The 21,845-nt window shown below is 42.6% G+C and overlaps 2 protein-coding genes across 6 annotated transcripts in view; both read right to left on the reverse strand.

The window, feature by feature from the left end:
• Positions 1-18,199, reverse strand: part of LOC311047175 (suppressor of tumorigenicity 7 protein homolog) — a 55,444-nt gene extending 37,245 nt beyond the window's left edge. For 4 of the 5 annotated variants that reach the window (XM_084059813.1, XM_084059812.1, XM_084059811.1 and 1 more), the window contains exons 1-2: positions 18,077-18,199; positions 6,417-6,452 (exon numbers count right to left, since the gene is read on the reverse strand). In XM_084059813.1, the coding sequence (XP_083915939.1) occupies positions 6,417-6,438 (22 nt within the window). In that variant the 5' untranslated portion in view covers positions 6,439-6,452; positions 18,077-18,199. The remainder of the gene's footprint in view (positions 1-6,416; positions 6,453-18,076) is intronic. The other variant, XM_084059814.1, reaches the window with a different exon arrangement.
• Positions 18,200-19,080: 881 nt separating this feature from the next.
• LOC311047710 (F-actin-capping protein subunit alpha-2) overlaps positions 19,081-21,845 on the reverse strand; it is a 31,031-nt gene continuing 28,266 nt past the window's right edge. Inside the window, exon 10 of the mRNA XM_084060525.1 lies at positions 19,081-20,144. Within this exon, the coding sequence (XP_083916651.1) occupies positions 20,004-20,144 (141 nt within the window). The 3' untranslated portion in view covers positions 19,081-20,003. The remainder of the gene's footprint in view (positions 20,145-21,845) is intronic.

Raw genomic sequence — 21,845 nt, forward strand, 5'->3', positions numbered from 1 at the left:
TTTTTTTCTCCTCCATATATTTTCATAATAAAAAAAGTGCGTATCGTATCGTATCGAAATCTTATCGAAGTTGTGAGCCAAATATCGTATCGTATCGTTTCGTGAAATTAGTGTATCGGCACACCCCTAACTGTATGTCATATTCCCTCTCTGTCTTCCTGTCACACCCCAGCAAACACTAGAAATAAGATAGAAATGATGCATCGCAGTTGTATGCCTCCACCAACCAGTTGCAGTTTATATCCGTCTGTCCGGACTCATAATATACAGCTCTGGAAAGAATTAAGAGACCAATGCAAACTTATCAGTTTCTCTCATTTACTAAGGCATGTGTTTGAGTAAGATTTCAAATGTTCTTTTCTTCTAGAAACTACTGATGTAATTTCTCCAAAATGAAAATGTTATTTAGCCCATTCAAACTGGGAAAGCATCCATGTCATTTTAGATTTTTATTCACAACTAGCAGCTATACAAGCTCACAGCGTGTCACATCGTGCTGCGAGCTTGTACATCTGCTATTTTTTTCTTGTGTAAGAACTACTGATTTAGAAGGCATTTGTAGAAACGGCCTCAGGTCTCAGGTTTTCAGACCTCAAATAATTCCGAAATTCAGAGTTCAGAAATCCATATTTGGTGGAATAACCCAGATTTCTTTACCTGAGGTTTTTCGAGCTGGTTCTATTGTGTGATGGAAAGAGAGAGAGAGGCAACAACTCTGTTCACTCCCAACGATCAATTTATTTTTTAAAGCAAATTCCGGATAAAGGAGCCTGTCAATAGTAGGTAAGCAGCAATCTCTAGCAGTACAATAGAGTTGCAGCAGAACAGTATTGTTTGTGGTGCACCTTTAGGCCAGGCACAGAAAGATGCTGATTTAGGAACAAGTTAACATTTAGAATGGTCTATTCACCTATTCCAGAGTGAGGATTTGATGAGTCCTACCATCAGTTGTACAAATAAGATAAACTTTATTTCAGACACAATAGGTCCATATAAATATAAATAAGAGGATCTTATGTAAAATTAAAATAACGTATTCCAAACGCATATCTACCAACAGCCTCGGCTGTAAATCAGCTTTCTTCTGCAACTGCCGACTCACAAGCCCTTTCCTCATGGCAACCTCTACGCTGCACAAGCCAATGGAGTAAGCGTGAGAGTGGTACCAGGAGCCAATGATAACCCAAACCCGTGTGTTTATGGATTGGAAAGCTAAAAAGAGAGAAGGGGGGGGGCATGTGGCATCTGTGGCTCAGGTCAAACGTCAGAAAAATTAGCCAGGTGTGTAATGTACGTGTGTACGTTTAAGCGCTTGCCTTGTTCTTCATGAAGCTGCCTTGTTGCTGGTGGCTGGTGCACAGTAAAATCCTCTGTGTTAATTAATCCATTTGTAATTTGGGTACATTCGTACACTCTCAGAGTTCAATTTGTCTGTGATCTCTAAATTTCAGATGATGTCTTAAAAGCACAATAGGGGCTCTGAACGATGGCTTGTTACTTGGCACAGTGGCCAGTAGAGTAGTAGACAATCCACAGAAAAAGCTTTAGTGGCTTTTCCCCTGGTGGTAATTTCCCACTCTAATGAACATGGCTGCTTGTTCTGACTTGGACAACAAGCAACCATGCAGGAACATTTTCTATGAGGTCTACAGATTACATGGTACCTACAGTATATGCAATGTATATTTTATATATGAGCCATTTGTTATCTTCAAGATAGGCGTACAGTTTAAAATACAGTATTTCCTTGGTGGGAGGGAAACTGCCAGCAGCCCCCTGCTAAGTCCTGTCTATGGCTGGTGAGTTTGTCAGCACTACTGAACACTTTGGCTATGATCAGACTGGCAGCCCCGAGTCCAATTGTGTTTACCTGGACAACGCGCACGCACACGCGCACACACACACACACACACACACACACACACACACACACACACACACACACACACACACACACACACACACACACACACACACACACACACACACACACACACACACACCTGATTTCAAGAGATATGTCTCAGTCTGGCAGTTCAAAACTGATTTCAAACTGTCCTTTGATAGTTTAGGACAGCGCCATACCTCTTGCTGCTGGCCTTAACAGTCAGCAGCACAAAACACTAACCACATATTTCTATGCCATGGCAAGAGGGCATCTCCATTCATCCTCTGTGGCTTACCGTTTTGGTTTCCGTATTTGAAACAGGCACCAACAGCATGCATGCATGTTGTTTCCACAGTCAGCAACCAGTGCAGATAGGTTAGCGATGTATGAACACACAAATCCATCCTGACCACTTTAGGTACGTTAAAAGTAATTTTTAGTGTCCAATTAGCTATGCATTATGTCACCAATCCCTTGCATTATGTCACAAGCCAAGCAGGATAAAATAGAATAGACCATTGATTGGATGATCACCTATCACAGTGGGTAGTTGGGTGGACTAACTAACCAGCCAGAATCAAACCATAACAGCTTTTGGCTGCAGGCTAGTTAATTTCACAGACTGGTCACTGATCAAATCCTCATTAGTGTGGTTGCCCGAAAGGGCAACATACTATAGTACTTGGAAGAGTACCCCAAAACTTCAGCATGACATTTAAAAATGTCTTCAAAACACACTTTTTGCTCGTCCTCCTACAGATTTTATCCATATCTCACGCAAATTTGTACACATGCTCTCTGGGCCTATGTGATAAATATACATGAGCGGAATGTTGATAGCCCCTACCGTTCATCTGTGATAGGCGCCCAAAGTTAGTGGGAGGGGACGATTTGACCAAAAATGCCCACAATCATGAACGAAACGTCCAATCAACCCCAAATTTGAATCAGATGTTGAGGGTCGTGTACTCAACGAATCACCAAAAGCATTTCCACTTTGACCCATAGAGGGCACCACAAAAGCACAAAATATAACCCTTTGATGCAAAAACATGATTTTTGGGGGGAATAATCCTTTCAAAATGAATCAAGTGATCTCAATGTAATTGGCTTGCAAAATTTGTGGGAGGAGCCCATTTCTTAAAAACAAAATGCCATATATCACGAACACAGCAAATTTATTTGCACATTTTGCAATTTATTTCCAACGCTATTCCTCCCAGCGTATCCCTTAGGTCCCGGAGGCCGAGACCCGCGACTCACGTCGGTACAACCACACTTACAATTTCCACAAATTGCACCTTTCTAGTTACCCAATTGCTGCTGTACCAATCACTGCATGTCTATTGTCCATGGTGGCTGGTACAATTAGGTCAGGTTATTAGCCTGGTTCAATGTATACATGTAGTAAGGCATGTATAGTCTAAACCCCGAAGCATGACTTGCATGCAACAACCTGTTGTCCTGGTGACATACACGTCAGCTGTGTAGCCCTGTTGTCTTGTCAGTGAACCACATTCCTTTACATTCATCATTATGTTACTTGCTGACTGAAGCGATTTGGCTTCATGAAGATATGAATGTCCATACTGTTATCTACATGGCTAGATGCTCTGCAAAACACATCCTGAAGAACAGGAATCTGTTCAACAGACATATGCCACTGAAAGCAAGGAAAAAAAAACTTGGAAATACATATTTTTCATAAAATGTGGTACCTCAAGATAAAGTTGAAGGCAAGCTATGCAAGTTACAGATGGCCAACCATTCCACAATGAGCAACACGAGGACACAACTGGAAAACATGCATCATAGTGAATTTGTCCACATGTCCAGAGTAACTTCATCCAAACACCCACGTCTCAAATTTTATTTTACAGCTCTGTGTACAAGCTCGCTGTGATCAGAGCAAGAGAATTGCATGAAGAAGCAAAAAACACAACAGTATGGAAAGGGTTTTCAGAACAACAAGGGGCACAGAGTAGCTTTGTGACCGAGCCACAGTCTAATGGAAATCCACTAGCAGTAGAGGGTCTATCTTCCACAAGAGTAAAATCCCATTCACTTAAAATGTGCTTTTTCTAAGCCAAGATCTTATTCAGACTAAGGCTGCATGATCAATTTCATAATCCCTTAAACATACCCTTAACATAATCTGTCAATTCTTTTTTCTATTATTCAATTAATCCATGCCATAGACCAATTATATATGAATTTAAGGCCATGAAATGATTGTCAAATATGGTTTATTAAGTACAAACGTCATCAGAGCGAAAGAGACATCTTGTAATTGCTTATTATGTTTACCCAACAGTCATCAAAAAGCAGTCATCCATAATATGGAACAAAGACAAGCATACACACATTTTAGTTTAGTTGTGTTACAATGATATGACTAAACCAATTACACTTCCAAAGTTGAATTAAAAAAATCTTCAATAAATCGTTTCACTCATACCTGACTAACTACTTATCCAAAGTGAGTGACACCCACAGCCACAATACTAGAGGGAGCGACAATGATCTGGTACCACCCATGTATAGAACAAACATGGGAAAATTCTCATTCTACTACTCTGCCACCAAAATGTGAAATGCCCTGACACCATCCCTTAAAAAATGTGGACCACTGACTTCTTTCAAAACAGGCCTGAAAATCCATCGGGAGACCACAAGTTGAGGTAAACACAATTTTCCCAGAAAGGAGGTGACATTCACTGCGGACATTTTTCCCTTTTCTCTTTTGTACATATATAGTGTTTTGTATTTGTTGATATGATTGTAATATTGTGTTATTTTTATGCTACAGTATGTTGATGAATTTAATACATAAGACCACAATGGAAAAAAGTCCCCAGGACTTTTTTGTGTTATCCCTTTAGCCTAAATGTCTAACTGTACCTTGTGCTGTTTACATTTCTAACTAATAAAGTATTCAAACCTCTAATTTAGCCAGCTTTGTGGAGGAAGGCTCTCACACCATTGCGCTATGGCTACTAACAAGACAGGAACTGTACTGTTTTTTCTGCCAGTGTGGGCGAACACTGTGATCCTCAACTCAAGAAAAGTTACGGGGGTGACTGGTGGCTCAGCCAGTTAGTGCACAGACCATATACCATATACTCCTAGTGAATGCCGAGGACCCAGGTTTGAATCTAACCTCCATCTTGTCTCTGCCCTTGGTTTCTGGTCCCTCTACACTGACCTATCTGAAATAAATCATAAAAATGCACCAAAAACAAGTTACCTTAGGCTCTGACCAGGCAGCCACAACAGCATCAAGGGACTGATCAAACGAAAAGGGTTTGGGTCGGAGAAGTGAGAGAGAGTGTGTGTGTGTGTGTGTGTGTGTGTGTGTGTGTGTGTGTGTGTGTGTGTGTGTGTGTGTGTGTGTGTGTGTGTGTGTGTGTGTGTGTGTGTGTGTGTGTGTGTGTGTGTGTGTGTGCACACGTCATACATGTGTGTTTTTGTTTCTGTATATTTACTATATATTCAATTATGTGTTGTTACATTTCTATATGTACAGTACTGTATGTGAGTGGGTGTGTTTGTATGTTATTGTCTATGGTGGTTTTATGCATATACCTGTATGTTTCAGTTTCTGCAGAGTGTGTGTGTGTGTGTGTGTGTGTGTGTGTGTGTGTGTGTGTGTGTGTGTGTGTGTGTGTGTGTGTGGATGTTATGGAAGGAAAGGGATTTTATTCCTGGAAACTTTGGCCTACCTGCAGATCACCTCAAGCGCGGCATCATCAACATCATGAACAGAAACACACATTTTTACAGCAACATGCGCGCAAACACACCACTGGTGCACTCAGCTAGCACCAGCATGTGAAAGTGCCCGAGTTCCTTGGTCCACCTTCAATGTCAACAAAAGACAGCCAAGAGGGACTGAGGGGAAGGCATGGCTCCAGTGAAGGCGTCCATGTTGACGCGCTCCCACACAGCATGCAGAGAGCTTCAAACCAACCACACATACTGTACTGTCTATTAACAGAGGCATGCAATTAGAGAGAGAGAGAGGGAGAGAGAGAGAGAGAGAGACAGGGAGACCGAGGGAAAGGCAAGCAGTGCCAGAGAGAAAGAGAGAGAGATGAAGGTGGAGGTAGAGGAGAAGTGAGCATGGTGTTTTTGCATCATGAGCGGCTGCCATTGGAGCGTTATATAAAAACAGTAGAGCCTGACTTTCACATCGTGCCGTCTGTCATTGGGGACAAAACACACACACACACACACACACCACACACACTCGCACACACTCGCACAAGCACACACACGTAGGGAAAACTGGAAGGGCAGAGGAAATTGGGATGGAGGATAAAAGGATGGAGGGATGCAGGGACTGGGAGACGGTGAGGAAATGCCCCCCTCCCCTCCCCTCCCCAGAGTAGAGCAGTAACCATCGCCGGAGAGAAACACTCAGACATACATGGACGCACACACACACACACACACACACACACACACACACACACACACACACACACAGAGAGAAGGGCGGAGGGATGACGGCAGTGGTACTACTTACATGAGGACTCTGTGCCGAACATGGCTGGACCAGGAGCTGCGATGGAGATAGAGGGAGAAGGAGGGAGGAGGAGGAGGAGAAGAGAGAGAGAGAGAGAGAGAGAGAGAGAGAGAGAGAAAGAGAGAGAGAGAGAGAGAGAGAGAGGAGGGAGGGTGGATGATGAGCAGGCAGCTACACAGCAGGGGACATCAAAGCTCACAATGCAGCCGGCCAGCCGGCCAAGGCTGGCTCTGTTCTCCCCCCCCCCCCCCCCCCCCCCCCAACTCCTCCTCTCGGTCGCTTCAGCTGAGGAAGAGGAGGGCTGCGAGGCGCAGAAGGAGCACGAAGAGGACAGGAGGAAAGAAAGAAACAAAACAAAAAAATAGCTGAGGAGTAGCGATTCTCCACAGACAAAATCCACAGATGGCTAGGCTAGGCTAAGCTAGCTGTTATTGCCGTCTCTCCTCTTGCGGTGCGCCTAACGTTTACCCCCCCTCTCCCTCTCTCTCCCTCTCTCTCTTTCAGTGTCTTTCTTTCGCTCCGGCGCTCCTGTTCTCTTCTTTGGGCTGCGGGGGCTACAGACTCGGCCGTCCCGCTCTGTTGAGAGAGAGAGCAGAGAAGAAGGGGACAGTCCTGAAAGAGAGGAGGACGAGGCGGGTGGTGGGAGGGGGAGCGGGGTGCAGAAAGGGAAAAAAAAAAGAAAAACTAATCCCGCGAAGGAAGAGCGACCTACTGCTGGCATGGACCTAACCGCCCTTAGACAATAGATATATGAACACACACAGTGACGTCACACTGACTACTGCGAGAGGAGAGAGAGAGAGAGAGAGAGAGCAAGCGATGGAGAATTAAGAGAAGAAATGGGAGGGGGAGGTAGAGAGGAGAAAGAGAGGAGAGGGAGGGGAAGGGGGCGCAGAAGAATGGGAGTGGGAATCTGGCCAATGAAAATGCTTCTTCTATTATGACCCCCACCAGAAAAAAGAAACTAGCCACGCACACGCACACACACGATAATAAAAGGCCTGCAGTCTGGCCGTTTGACAAATTGAAATGAGAATGAAGCAGAGCTCTGTGTGTCTACCTGCCACCATTGCCCCCAGGCCCCCACCCCAGTGTGTGAGTGAGTGAGCCATAAGGGACAAATAGAGTTCACCCACATAGACAAATTATTCTTTGTAATCTTTATGTTAAACAATGAAATCATAAGACAGAAGAAAATAATTCAGAATTTGAAAATGTTATCACCGAACAGAACACACACACTTCTAATAACCCTGATAGTAGACAACATGAACATCGTGTTCAATTATTCAGCAGCATCAACAAATCATTTGCCGTTAATTTGATGTTGTCCCTCGCACGCATGCACACACACACACACACACACACACACACACACACACACACACACACACACACACACACACACACACACACACACACACACACACACACACACACACACACACACACACACACACACACACACACACACACACACACACACACACACACACACACACACACACACACACCCCTTGTGTGCATCAATTACCCCAGCAGTTCACAATATGAGGAGATTCTAGTATTGCATTATGATTCTCACAAAACCTCAGTCCATTACAACTGGCCATTACAATCTGCCTTTGTGATGCATCACTGGAAACCTCTGTTCCAGTGTGCTGGATTAGTTTCCCTTTTTTTTTTATTAGCTTTTGATTACCGGTGGAGTAAAAAACAAAAAGATCTCAGTGAATTCAAGGCTTCATGGGGTGTGTAATTGATAGAAAATAAGTATTTTTTGGGTGAACTAATCCTTTAAGAAGATAATCAATAGTTGCAGCCCTAATGAGCATGTTCTTGTCAGGATAGATAGACACGTCTAATCCACACAATCACGCATTGTGAGATTGCAGATTGGCCATTTTGGATGCGGCACACCGTTGTATACACCAAGTATAAATCAGGCTTAACTCATTAGATTCACTACACTGTAGCGAATACAGTGTTACAATATGTAGACACAACACCTGGAAGTGAGTTAGCAATGAGATTTCCAAATTTATTTTTTTACCTTAAGGCTTCAGCCCAAGATAGTTTCACGTTTTGTCTAATTACCCGCATAAATTACCTGATCTCAACCATGAATTTTGGATCTGCTATACAGTATGCTTTGCTTGCTCCAAAACCAAATGCATACATTCCAGAAACTATGGCAGAGGCAACTTCTGGGTTGGCAGCAGACGGCAAGCATCCAGTTTTTAAAATGAGGCCAATAAGGAAGAGACATTTCCCCTGCAATTCTCCTTAATGGCCCAGCAGATGTCACCATTTGCCCTCCCGCTGGCTGCAGAAAAACTAACACTCCATTCAAGTGAATGAGGTTTTGGTCGGACTTTAGACTTGATTTTATTACCTTAGTAAACATTTTCATAAATAATTTGTTTTGAATCACTAGTTTAAAGTCTTTTTTTTCAGTTTTCATGATATGCGGTTAATACATTATGGTACCATTAATTAAAATGAATGATAAAGTAAGGTATGCTTCTAGGGCTTCTACTGGTTCTACCGAGTGAAGATCCGCCCTCGGCCCTTGCTGCCCTTCCAGGCAATAGCATTTCTTTCTGGTTGCTTTTCGGGACTGGAAGTTCCAAGATGGTGGATTTGAATTAGCCGAAAAAGTGGCTTCAAAACCAAGCCCCCAGAACCGAGAGGGAGCATTGGACATGCTGGCCGTTCGTACAGTAGGTACTGCAGCTTATTACGACTGGGGCCAGACACATGAACCAGCGAAAACGGTTTAGACCAATGGGCTTGACTCACAAGCTTGCGCATCACCTCCGCGAAGCAAAGCGCGTCACCTCCGTGATGCAAAACTCGTCACCCGTCACATTTCCCAACCCAGAAGAACGGGTGAAAAGGGAGCATGCGCTGGGTGAGCAACTCCATACGTGGATGAGCGGGGATTTCCGGTGCCCTCTCAATTATTTTTTTAACTCCATGTTCAAAACAGGGTCTGTAGAAACCAACAGGGCTCCCTTCGTCCATATTCTTTTACGGTCTATGGTTGGCACTGGCACTACAAAAAGATGTCATCCCCGCTAACACCGTTTCAAACTTTGAAAGCCTGAAGCATGCAGCACAGAGCACCTGACGTTGTCAGGACAGTGAACATAACAGTATGTATACCTAATAAGTTTATGCAGCGGTGGTGCTGCTGCTCCGCTCTACACAGAGCACAGCACAGCGAGTGCACGCCTGGGTCAGCCAGACAGCCCAGAGTGGCTGCTGGTGAAGGCAGCGAGGCCAGCTAGCTGCATGTGGATTACCTCAGCCATTGAAAAGCAGAGTGTGTACAACGGAGGGCCTCTTTATTCCTTTTGTCTTTCACTCTCTCTCTCTCACACAAGACACACACACACCCCTCTTCTCCACCCCCCACCCCTCCATCTTAAGATGTCTCCCAGGTCATGTTAATTGCACAAGGGGGGCTCTCTCTCCCTCAAACCCTCCACAGAGAGGAGAGGGGATGGGAGGGGCAGAAGAGGGAGCAGGGGGGGGGGGGGGGGCTGCAGCTCTTGGATCAGCTCATACCAATCCCCATCTGTAATCACGGTTGCTCTAATCTGCTCTCATGTCGGGTTTCTCTACCGTAAGTTTTCAACACTGATAGCCGTAAGCGTGGTGTGATCCGGGGAATCGGTTGAGCAGCTCACAGGGGACAAAGAGGGCTCACAGTCAGCCTTTACAAGCTCTCTCTGGTGCTACCTTCACAATCACATTATTGATACTGATAACTAACTGTATACAATAATTGGAGGACGAAGTAAGTAAGTATACATTTTCTGTTCCCACTTCCCAGTAACACTATGTGATCAATAATCAGGAGGCAGTGATAACTGAAGCTGGGATAATCATTTCCATTATTGTAATCAATAGTAGTGCTGCATTAGCCTATATCACATACTGAAAAAGATCCTACTAGCACAATGAAATTCTAGGAGACACAAAAGACAAAGTTTCAAGAAAACAAAAACTATAAATGAAGGATTTTTTTAAGTATACAAAAAAAATGGAATAAGAGAAGACTATTCTCCTACTCAGCAGCAGGTCTAGTCAAAGCTTAAAAAAATGGAAAAGTTGAGCCCACTTGACTTAACCACTTATAACATTATGAGTTTCCTGCCTCTGTGCTTGGTCCATACTTTCCCCCCTCTACACCAAATCTCTTCGGCAAATATAGCCGATCTACAAGGCAAGCTCATATGTAGATCGGCATGATATTATTGGCAAACCTTTCCCCCAGAATATGGATGCTAAGCCTCAAGTGGTTAATGCAAAGTGTGTGAATCACACATGGCCAAAGGGCACGCTCCCTTCCCATCACCGTGACAATGTTCAATAAGCTAACCTATTGCCATAACGACTGTGAGCGGGGGCCAGGTGAATGGGCTGCTACGAGGCCGGGAGGCCGAAGGCACTGCGAGATGGGACAATACTTCTACTGAATATGAGGACGACGTCAATGAAAACACAGATACTCCATGCAACAAGCTACTTATTTCTGAACAATGCATTATATAGAGCAAATATTCCACAATCACCATGTCTCAAAAGTAGTTTTATGTCTTCATTTATTCAATTCCCACTTGTGAATATTGAACATGTTTCAAAACTAATATGATAAAACATTTACTGTAAATTTGTTTTTGATGATTTATTGCCCAGCCCTAAATACACCCACCCTCCTCTTCCTTACCATCCTCACCCACACGCCCCCGCCCATCACACTGCAAGTACCACCCAGAAAAAAAGCCTCCCCTCTGCGTTGCTAGGCAACTGAAAATAAGCATAAGTGGAGCCTTCTTCAGAGAGGGAGAAGAGTGAGGGAGAGGAGAGATACAGCAGAAGGAGATGGCAGGCCATATCTGAGTTCTGACTGTGTGGGAGGAGGTGGGAATGAGAGAGATGCAGATAGAGGTACACATATTCAGGTACATAATACACACACACTTACGCTGTGCTAATGATGATGGATGAAGCCAGGGCGATCGAGGTACAAGCCTGTATACCTACAATAGCCATCATTGTCTCGGGTCATAACATAACAGTAAATGTGCTCTCTGGTACATGTGTTCCAAGCCACCATTAGCTGTGTGTTACCCGGCCAACACCTCTCAATGTAGAACACCAATTAAAGACGGACACAATGAAAGATGATGGTTCATTTGCATACAGACTAGTGATCCACTGCTACCAAGAATGCATGAGACAGCAGCGTGGCTGTGAATGGATCTTGGCCAGCCTGCCATGTACCGACAACCATGGGGCATAGTGGGGCTTTGATAACCAGACAGTGATTCCCTCTCCCAGACTCCCACCGCCAACAACAAAGGAAGAGCGGTGAGGCTTGGACTCGCTACAGGGGGCTACCATTCAAACACACTGGTACCCCGTTTGCTAACTGGGTCAGGAGCAGCCAAACCCCATCATTGCTGACACCTAATGGTTGAGGGGGAGAACTGCATTGGTTATCGCTCACAGCGGAACAGAGTGCAGAAGCTGCAGAATTGGAAAGTACAAAATGAAAAAGAAAGCAAGATCCAGGCCCTCAGAAAAAAATTGGGGGAATAAATAAAAAAAAGTCTAGGTAAAAAGCCTTTATTCAGCTATGGCTAGTACCTAGTACAAAGTTAAATGCACACTGAAGGTTTTACAGGGCATGCTTAAAATGTAACGTTAACCGTGCAAGACAGCTATCCTTGGCTTTGGGCCATGGATTTAGGTACCAGAATCTCTAGAAAGATCCAGGTTGGTGATCATGCCAACACCGTCACTAAGTAGAACTGACCCCAACACGGCTGTAGTTCTCTCTGGCTTGCAGGGGCTGTGTGGACCTCGCTGAGAGTCCAGCCAACCAACCGTGATCACAGTTGATTATGGTGGACAGGGGAAACAAACCTTTTAATCAATATGCTATAATGCTACAGTTGCTTGCTAATCAGTTCCGAAATGGCAACTTTCACCACATTGCCAATTGATTATAAGAGAAACCTACGAGCTGGCCGCAAAAAAAACTTGCCAGCCCTTGACTGATGGCACCTGCCCACCCTGACTTTGAATTCTCTAGCTTTCATTTGTGAACTGAGAGCCTGCATGTTGGATGCAGTTGTCCAGTCAAACATCCTTGTCTTCATCAGAATGGGAAGACTTTGCTCTCTCCCTTTCCTTTCTTCCATTCACAGACTGCCTGTCTCTATGCACAGACCCCATTCCTTTGGCTAGTCAGAGCTGGCCTAGCCTGCATTTAGCCTGTGGGAATGCCAGGCCTTATGCTTCATTTTATGCTTTAAAACAAAGCCTCAAACAAGTCGCGGTGCAACACATTGTGAGCTCATAGATTTGCTATTTTTGATGTGCGACACCGGCACGCAACTAAGTATAAATCAAGCTTCAGGATAGTGTTCCCTACAGATGGCTTTGAAATCAGACAGAATATCTGCTGGGTGTGATGTGTGTATGTGGAGCGCAGCATGGACACAGATCCATGCAGAGAGAGCAGGGAAGACTGCACAATTACTGTGCATAAAAAGAAAAATGTTTCCAGAATTAACTGCAGTATAACCTATACCAATGAAGGTCTGTATCTATCTATCTGACACAAAAATAAAATATTTTCTTCCCAAATAGAGATGAGTGAGTGATAGTAATTGATCATCCTGATCATAATAGCTAACTAAATAACAGTTTGAGACGCTTTAGGAGAGGCCATGAAGATGCTACAAAACTGAAAATATGCAATATATATGCAAATTGAATAAGGCAAAAGTTCTCATTTAAGCCTTTAGGCAAAAGAGGTGACTGACAGTTCAACCAGCCAGCCCAGTATACATTTAATGACACTGTGATGACAAGTGAGGAAAAGTATTTATTTGAACTTTATTTAACCAGTTATTATTATTATTAATATTAAGAACACATTCTTATTTACAATGATGGCCTGGCAGTTCTTCAGCAACTCCTTAAAGGCAGGCTTCCTCCGTTACATGCTGTTGCATAGTGTTATACAATTTGCATGGATTCAAATATTCACAAGCATTCAAATTGCGAGGGACTATTAAGTGCCTTTAAATACACACTAGTGGCCATGTCATTCATCAAACTGTCGCTGTATGGAAAGCAGGGCGATCTAGAAAGGAACGCAGCAGCACACGCAAAGGACCCTCTAGACAAGATTGACATCGAGAAGATGTTTAATTAAATGCTCTCCGGGAATCAAAGCATGCTCAATCTAGGAACACCTGGCTGGATAAACAAGCTAGGGCACATACAATATAATTACAGCATCCTGATTGAAGTTGAAATAAAGGGTTTCTTCAGGTCTGTGTCGTTTTGTCCACCCATCTCTACACTCTCTCTTACTACTGTACAATCTAGGTGGGAAGTCCCTACATACAACATAGCATTGTTCAGTGCCCTCTCTGTCCTAATATGGTCAGGATTGATTGTGCATACAACACATATAATACTTTTCTTTTCTCTCTGGAATGGCATGTTGGGCATTGAGACAGCCAGCTGTTATGGGGTTTTGAGCTGCATCCCCTGGATTACATGCTAGGGGTGAACCAAGGGTGATCCCATGAGCAAGGATCTGCCGGAAGATCTAGGACTGATGATACCGACGTTCTTCTCAGGAAGAACAGCTGAGTGAAAGCAGACATTTTTTCGAGGCAAGAGCTGCGGCTAGGGCAGGCTGCCCCGTCAAAAGGTACAGCAAACATTTTTCAGCCAGAGATCATGTTACAGAAGCAGCAACACACAGTCTAAATAAAGACCAGTCAGATCTAGCTATGTGGTGTGTGTCATAGTGAGGCAGACGTTACAGCTGTGAGTTAAGCTTATCGTACCATTTGACATTGTCAAACGGCATCATTCGTATCTTTGCATTAAGAAAACTAACTCCGATCTTCAGAGATTTAATTTTTAGTGTATTCTCCTTATAATATATGAAGTCCTGCTGAGTCTGTCTGAACGTGGACAATACATGACTTATCAGCTTCAGGTCAGAATCGCAGCCGTTCTCCAAAAGCTATTAGACAACTCATATGCCGGGTTCCACAATATCAGCACTCCACCGTCGGTCACTGGGGGCATCTGGCAGCTCTGACAGTGCCACAAAACGCATCATAAATCCCCCTTTATGCTTTGGCCTTTTGAGACTTATGGTCGCGCCACAAAATACGAGGCGGATTCCAGCAGCTGTGATTCATCATTTTTGGGTGCCGTGCCACAGTGGACCTCCATTTCACTATAAGCTCTCTGAGCAGAGTCAGCTGGGAATGGAGAAAGAGGTTCACCAAAGTGGCTATTCATTGACGAGTGCCTTGTCATGTGAAACTTTGAAATACAAAAGATGTCTCTGCAACCAGGGTGGTAGGGCTGGGCGATATGGACAAAATCTAATATCATATTTTCATAGTGATCCGAAGTGGAAGTGATGACACTAAGAAATGAGCATGCAAAATTGGAACTGGAACACTATACAAATTAAGCTTAAAAATGGGTACTTTCTCCTGATTGGCTGAGATTTTGACACCTACCGAAAAATTCATTTTCTGTTTATTAAAGAGCTGGAGAGACGGGGAGACTCCTGTTACTGAACAAACACTCTATAGCAATGATTACTATCAGAATATAGTATTTTAACCTTTTAACAAAATACTTTTTGTTTTAACCAAAAAATATCACTTACCCTACCTTTAAGTGATTAAAACCAGGAAAAGACAACTTATGATATTAAGATACAAAAATGGCAGTCTATGGCAATCTAGTATCTTATCAAAATAACATATCAATATATTGCCCAGCCCTACAGGGTGGCAAGTTGCTCACAGCCAAAATGCTAATATCTTTACATCAATTGAGTGAAATCTGAGATCAACTAGCCAACATAGCTTCTTGACTAAAATGTTTCCATGTGTGTATGTGAGTCAGAGTTGCCTCAGACCAGGCCTGGGTCTGAGTTCTCTACAATGGCTATCATTTAGTCACAGTGAGGAGGGAAGTACGGAAAGAGAAAGTGTTCATTAACTGGCTGCTGGTGATGTTGCAAACACTTTGTCAGAATTCAAGTATCTCTTGTCAAGCTGTCATGTCAAAACAGTGAAGCTGGATGTCCCCGTTCCTAGCTTGTCTCTTGGCATCCATCTAACCTCTGCTTGAAGATGTGAGGGGAACCCCGCGGTGCATAGATTCGTTTTGGCGTGTCAGAATAGGGAATGGGGAACTCATCGTCAAACTAAAGAATGGCTGACTTGGGTGCTGATGGGAAAGAGGAACTTGGGATATATTTTTTCTGTAAGGTTATGAAAAACAGATGGCTAATCGTTAATTTAATTTAAAAACACATATGGGGTAATTTACACATCTACAGGCATTTGTGTTCACCCCTGGCAGTTTTAAGTTGCTTTTGTCAATATTTGTGATATTAATTTGATCAGGCACACAGACCCCCTCCTATACAGCATAAGCTCATTCAACTACACATACTGTTTAGACTAATTGAAAACACACTTCCCTGCTACTGGTGGTGATTGCTATTGTCCTTCTAATGAGACCATCATCTTTTGATGTCTTGTTTCATTACAATATGTTGTAATATTTACAGTAATGTAATGTTACATCAAGGAGTCCTCAAAGTCCATAGATGAAATACATGAAGTCCATGGGGTCTGGGGTCCCCACAAAAGTCAGTATACCGGTATGTGAAAATGACCCCAGAAATGTTTACGTGAAATTCCCCTTTTCATTGCAGGTTAGTGCATGGCCACAGTGTACAGCCATTTCAGAATTTCCTTCAAAATCAAACAATTATGTTGGTGCCAAATTAGGTTTCAGAGACGAACAACACCCTGCATGTTTGTCAAATCTGATAAGAGGACTTATGTGACCATTGCTTGCTTCCATGACGTGGAGGCATAGAAATGAAAATAGAGGCCAAAGATGCTTATCTCAAAAGGGCCAAAAAGTCCCAGAGCCTCAAATTTGCAATAACTGACAGATTATACAACACACTTAAACCCCTCTCTCTGCAGGAGGTGATGGATGGATGAGGATGTGCATTCATGCCACTAAACACCTAAATGCCAGAGCAGTTGGATGACACTGTGACGCACGCACGCTCTCTCACACACACACACACACACACACACACACACACACACACACACACACACACACACACACACACACACACACACACACACACACACACACACACACACACACACTTAAGACTAAATGCCCCCTCAACTAGTCTCTGTGTATCTGGATCCTTGGCTCTCTCCTTCACCAGCCAGCTGGCTTCTCAAAGCACACAGTCTTCCATCTGCTAGACAGAGTCCACTATCACAGGAACCCTCTTCATCTACTGCTGTGATAGAGCCAGGAACCAGACTTTTTTTTGTCATCACATAATGGAGGGGGGGATATAATCATATCGATTACCCAATAGAGATAACTCTTTGATAAAATAAAATAAAATCATAACAGTCTTTGAATTAGTCCAGTTTCATTATGCAACAAAAAAAATGTGGATACTCATGACAACATTTAAACCATAAAGGGACAGAAAAAGGGTTATTAAAGTGAATATGTCTGGACCTTAATAAAAAAAGCAAAGAGGTCACAGACAGATGTGATCTGGCTGCAATTACTTCACTGTCTTATAAAACAGTGGCTCCCAAACTTTTTAGCACAAGATCCAAAAGAGAAATCAGACGTTTGCCCGGGATCCAAACAAGTGAAAATAGCAGATCTGCAAGCCCTACAGAGCTACTATTTTCGCTATTTCTTAAACATTTGTTTTCTAATTTAGGGAATGTCTTTGATTATTTTTATTTTATTCATGAAATTATTTTTGAATATTTTTTCAAAATGTGTCTTCAACTCATGAACATTTTTTTTTTTTTTGGTGGAAATCTTTCAAAATAATAATTGACAAAATTTAGGAAACAAAAAATATTCACTTGCGACCCACGAAAATGGATCCCGACCCACTGTTTTGGAAACAGTGTTATAAAAGATAAAACTGGATAAATGTCAGTCAGCCTATGGGTTTTGGATCCGTGGTGTATGCATGTAACCTAAGCCACGCACGCGCCCACGCATGATTTCCATTTAAATTGGGCTAATGCTTGGTTAGCTGCTGAGGACTCGCTAGGAATACCAATACACTCGCCCCAAAACACAGTCCCCCTCCCCGGGGCAAATCCGGCGGTATTCACCAGGTATTCCTAAACGTAACCTCAGTAAACTATGCCTTAACGACCTAACCTTATTATTCCCAAACGTACCCTCAGTAAAACGGTGCCTAAACCTAACCTTATTCCTAAGCTTAACCCCAGTAAAACTATGCCAAACCCTAAACTTAATGCATAACTTCTAACCTTATTCCTCGCTAAAACAAATACAAGAATACAAGAAGCGCTGGTCCGCGAAAAGAAATGGGGGCGAGCGTGTTTTGGGGCGAGTCTTCCGGTTACCTTCGCTAGCTAAACCGCTAGCTGTGAGGAGCTATAACAAGCTTACAGCGCAAAATGTCAAAACTTTTAAAAGTGTGCCCACGGCTGACTGCCAACGTCCAACGGGCCGCTGACACGCCGCTGTTTTCGTTGACTTACCTTTTAGTTTGTGTGTTTATGGGAGCCAGTTAATTCCTCGTTGGTTTGTAGCTAGCATTTCTTCCAGCAGCCTGTCCAACATGAGACTGTAGACGTGTCTGTCTGTCTGCTGCAGACTGAGGCTGGCTAGTTAGCACGGTGGCTAAAAGCTAGCACTGACCTGTCAGCCTGTACATGATGATGATGAGCAGCCATGGGAACATGATGCTGTCCTGTCTCTGATGTCATGTCCACTCAGCCTCTGGTCTCTCTAGTGCAGTGGTTCTCAAACTTTCTCATGTCAAGGACCCCTAAATGAATGTATTTGGCCGCGGACCCCCATCTGAAAAGATTTTGTGCCAAGGACCCCAGGCCATACAAGATTTGTGGTGTTAAGAATGTCAAAAGATTTTCAAAGAATGTCATGATTTATTTTTTAAACAGATGATGTATATACTATATAGGGCCCTGGGGGTACCCGGACCCCACTTTAAGCACACCTGCTTTAGACAATCAAACCAATAACTCTAGAGTGTACGAATGGAACCAAATGGACCTGTAAGGGTTCACTTGGTTCCATTTGTACACTCTCAGAGTCACATCATGGTTCCTAACTATCCATCATTTATCTGGGGACCCCCAGGAACCCCCTCAAGGACCCCTGGGGGTCCCCGGACCCCACTTCGAGAAACAACGCTCTAGTGAAGTTAAGTATTCAAGGAACTCACAAAGTGCTAATTTACATATAGAGGCTATACACACACACATTTTGTTTCATTGATGAAAATAGAATTCATCAAATGTTATGCCCAATTTGAAAATAGCCGATCAACAAGCTCATATGCTGCATTGCAAGCTTGTACAACATATACATCTTTATTTTATACAATTAGGTATTATATAAAATATATAGTTATTAGAGTTAGTCAAGGTCACATCATACCTAGTTTTAAATGTACTTTTCTTCATAGAAAAGTGGACAGACAATGGTAAAAAATAATAATAATTATGAGCGAGTCAGCAAATAGAAAATTTGTCATTTAATGCAACAATTGTGACTGAGTTACAATTATCTCATGGAAATAAACCACCAAAGTGACAGACAGGATGTTTAATACAGGTATATATTACAATGTGCCTTGTTATATAATACAGTCAGGTTTTTTTTTTCTTTAATAAAAATAAGCACTGGGAAAGAGTGATACTTTTACATTTTATTGTAAATTGGATATTATGCACATTACTTAGCAATTAATGACTTGTTAATTAAGCTTGTTAAGTTGTCACAGAAGATGTCAAGTCAACAGGCAATTTTTAGCCAGGAGAGTTGCAAGCTTAAATTTGCGTTTCAGGGTGAATTGTGTGGGAAAGTACCAATATGAGAGGAACAAGGTGGTGACTGCTTGTGCAAAAGAGAACAGCCAATGAACACAAATAACTTTAATTATTTGAACTGTATGAGACAGTAACCGTGTTGTAAGGGAGACATTTTAACCAAAATGCTTCAAGTCCATTGTAGTTGCAAATAGTCCCCTAATAGTATTCATTTCACCATTGGTGCGAATTTGATGTTTTTTTTTGTTTGTTTTTTCAGCAGGTCAAACAAAAGGTGTGGTCTCACAGACACAATAAATATTGCACATGTGATACAGTATAAGGGTGTTTTGCATACGAGTGTCCGCCCCCTCTCCTATGTTGTGTTATATTACCTCTCATTTTTCTAATACAATTATCGTAATTTTTCTATTCAATGTACAGACAATTTAACAGTGTATGTATAAAAACATAACTAAAAGTAGACATTTGAAGTGTAACATGACATCCTGTTGTGAGACCAAACCTTTTTTTTGCCCCGTTTTACTAATTTGTACAAAGACGATACAACTATCCAGTCATGCAATGTGGTTGGGACGGGGGGAGGGGGGTCGTAGAGGTCTCCTCTCCGTTTTTAAGCGTTCTGCATCTCCTTGCCGATCTTGTAGCTCAGGATCTTGTTCCAGTCGATCTTGGTGCGCGTCACAGGAAGCTGGCGGCGTAAGGCTTTGAAGGTAGTGTCCGACATGGTCTGGTAATTCTCATTGATGGCAGTCTGAAGGAAGGAGGAAGATGAGGGGAGACAAGACAGGTGAGAATAAGTAGGGTTGAAGGACAGATGAATGGAAAGTGGGTAAGGGATGTCAGAAACGTAGACAGAGAAAAGGGCAGATTGAGAAGTCGGGGAAAAAAGGAGGAATCAGATAAGCACCAACCATTGCAGACTTTTCTAAAGCATGATTACTGAACTCCTGTTAGACATTAGTTCCATACCCAAGTGGAATTTAGAACAAACAAACAAAACCGAACTATGCGGTCAGAAGTTGAAAGGCATGGTCTGGTATCCCGAGAGACAGTTGGCTTTTACAATGTACGACATAGCCTATTTTCACCTCAAGGTAATCATAAAAAGGCCTTAATCAAAATGTTTTCCCTCGTTATTCTGACTTTATGTCACAATTCTTCTCACAATTGTGACTTTATATTTATATCCTACAATTCTTGCAATTGACTATTTTACACTTGTGAGGATTTATTTTCTCTCCCTAAACTACTGTATATAGTTGAAATGGCAAGAAAAAGAAAATACACATTCAGGCCTTTTTATTCTTATTCAGTGGCAGAAATGGGCTTCCATAGTGTAATATTAGAACCATCCGTCAGAGTGGTTAATTTCCCACACCTGCATATAAACATGGGAAGGTGGCTAGCTACATATTTCTAACTCTGTTCATCCAGAGCAGGTTTGCTGACATTGCAGTTACGTTTTCAGCAGTGATCTGCTTCAGATTAACGTTCAGTTGTACAGTACACTTTGGGATGTGCTTGCTTGGTGCAACCACAGTTTTCTACTGTCAGCCTATGAGCAGCCTGACTGAAGCACTTTGGGGTTATGTGCCTTGAGCAAAGAACGTTAGATTGACATTCCAGTTGTCTTGCAATCTTGCATAGGAATGTTGACTCACATTTTGTGAGTCAACATATTTCGTATATTAGACCCTCCAGAAAAATGCGATTATGCGATCGCAGAATTTACCGCATAATCAGCAAAATGGCGCATAATTATGCGGGGGTAAAGTTTAAAAAAAAAATCTGCATCGCATAATATGCGCTTCGCATTGCATATTTCGCAACTTTTCGCATATTGCCGCATATTTCACAACTTTTCGCATATTTCGCAATTTCACTGCATAAAATTGCAAAAAAAACTGCATATTTCATCGCTAAATCAAAGATTTTAGCCTGCATAATCAAGAGTTTTAGCCCGCATAATCAAGGTTATTTGCCCGTGTTTTTCTGGAGGGTCTAGTATATATATTAATAACCCCTACTTCCCATGAGCTACAGCTATGCTGCTTTTCAGTAAGTAATACTGACACTACAGTACTTCTTAATTACGCAACAGAGAGATTAAACAACCCCCTCCTCCTTGGGTCATCAGACTGATCTTTTGGAACCAGACTTATAACTGACTAACTGCATGAGTCAGCTTACTTTTATTTTAGGCCTTAGTTGAAGCTCTTATCCATCGAGACTCATGAGTGTGACAGCAGAATAAGCTGAGAGGCCATATTGACCACACAGTATAGAGCTCAACAGTGACCGCCCTCTTTTAGAATTGCTCTAGTACCAGAATATTATTTCCCATTCCTTTACTCCATAGACATTTAAGAAAAGTCTTATAAAAAGTTTTAAGCCTGGGAATCAAGCCAACCTGCTACCATATGTGATGAATCATAACCATAACACATTTGAA

Source organism: Gymnoscopelus microlampas, assembly GCF_963454915.1.
Source record: "Gymnoscopelus microlampas genome assembly, chromosome: 6".
NCBI classification, from domain to species: Eukaryota; Metazoa; Chordata; class Actinopteri; order Myctophiformes; family Myctophidae; genus Gymnoscopelus; species Gymnoscopelus microlampas.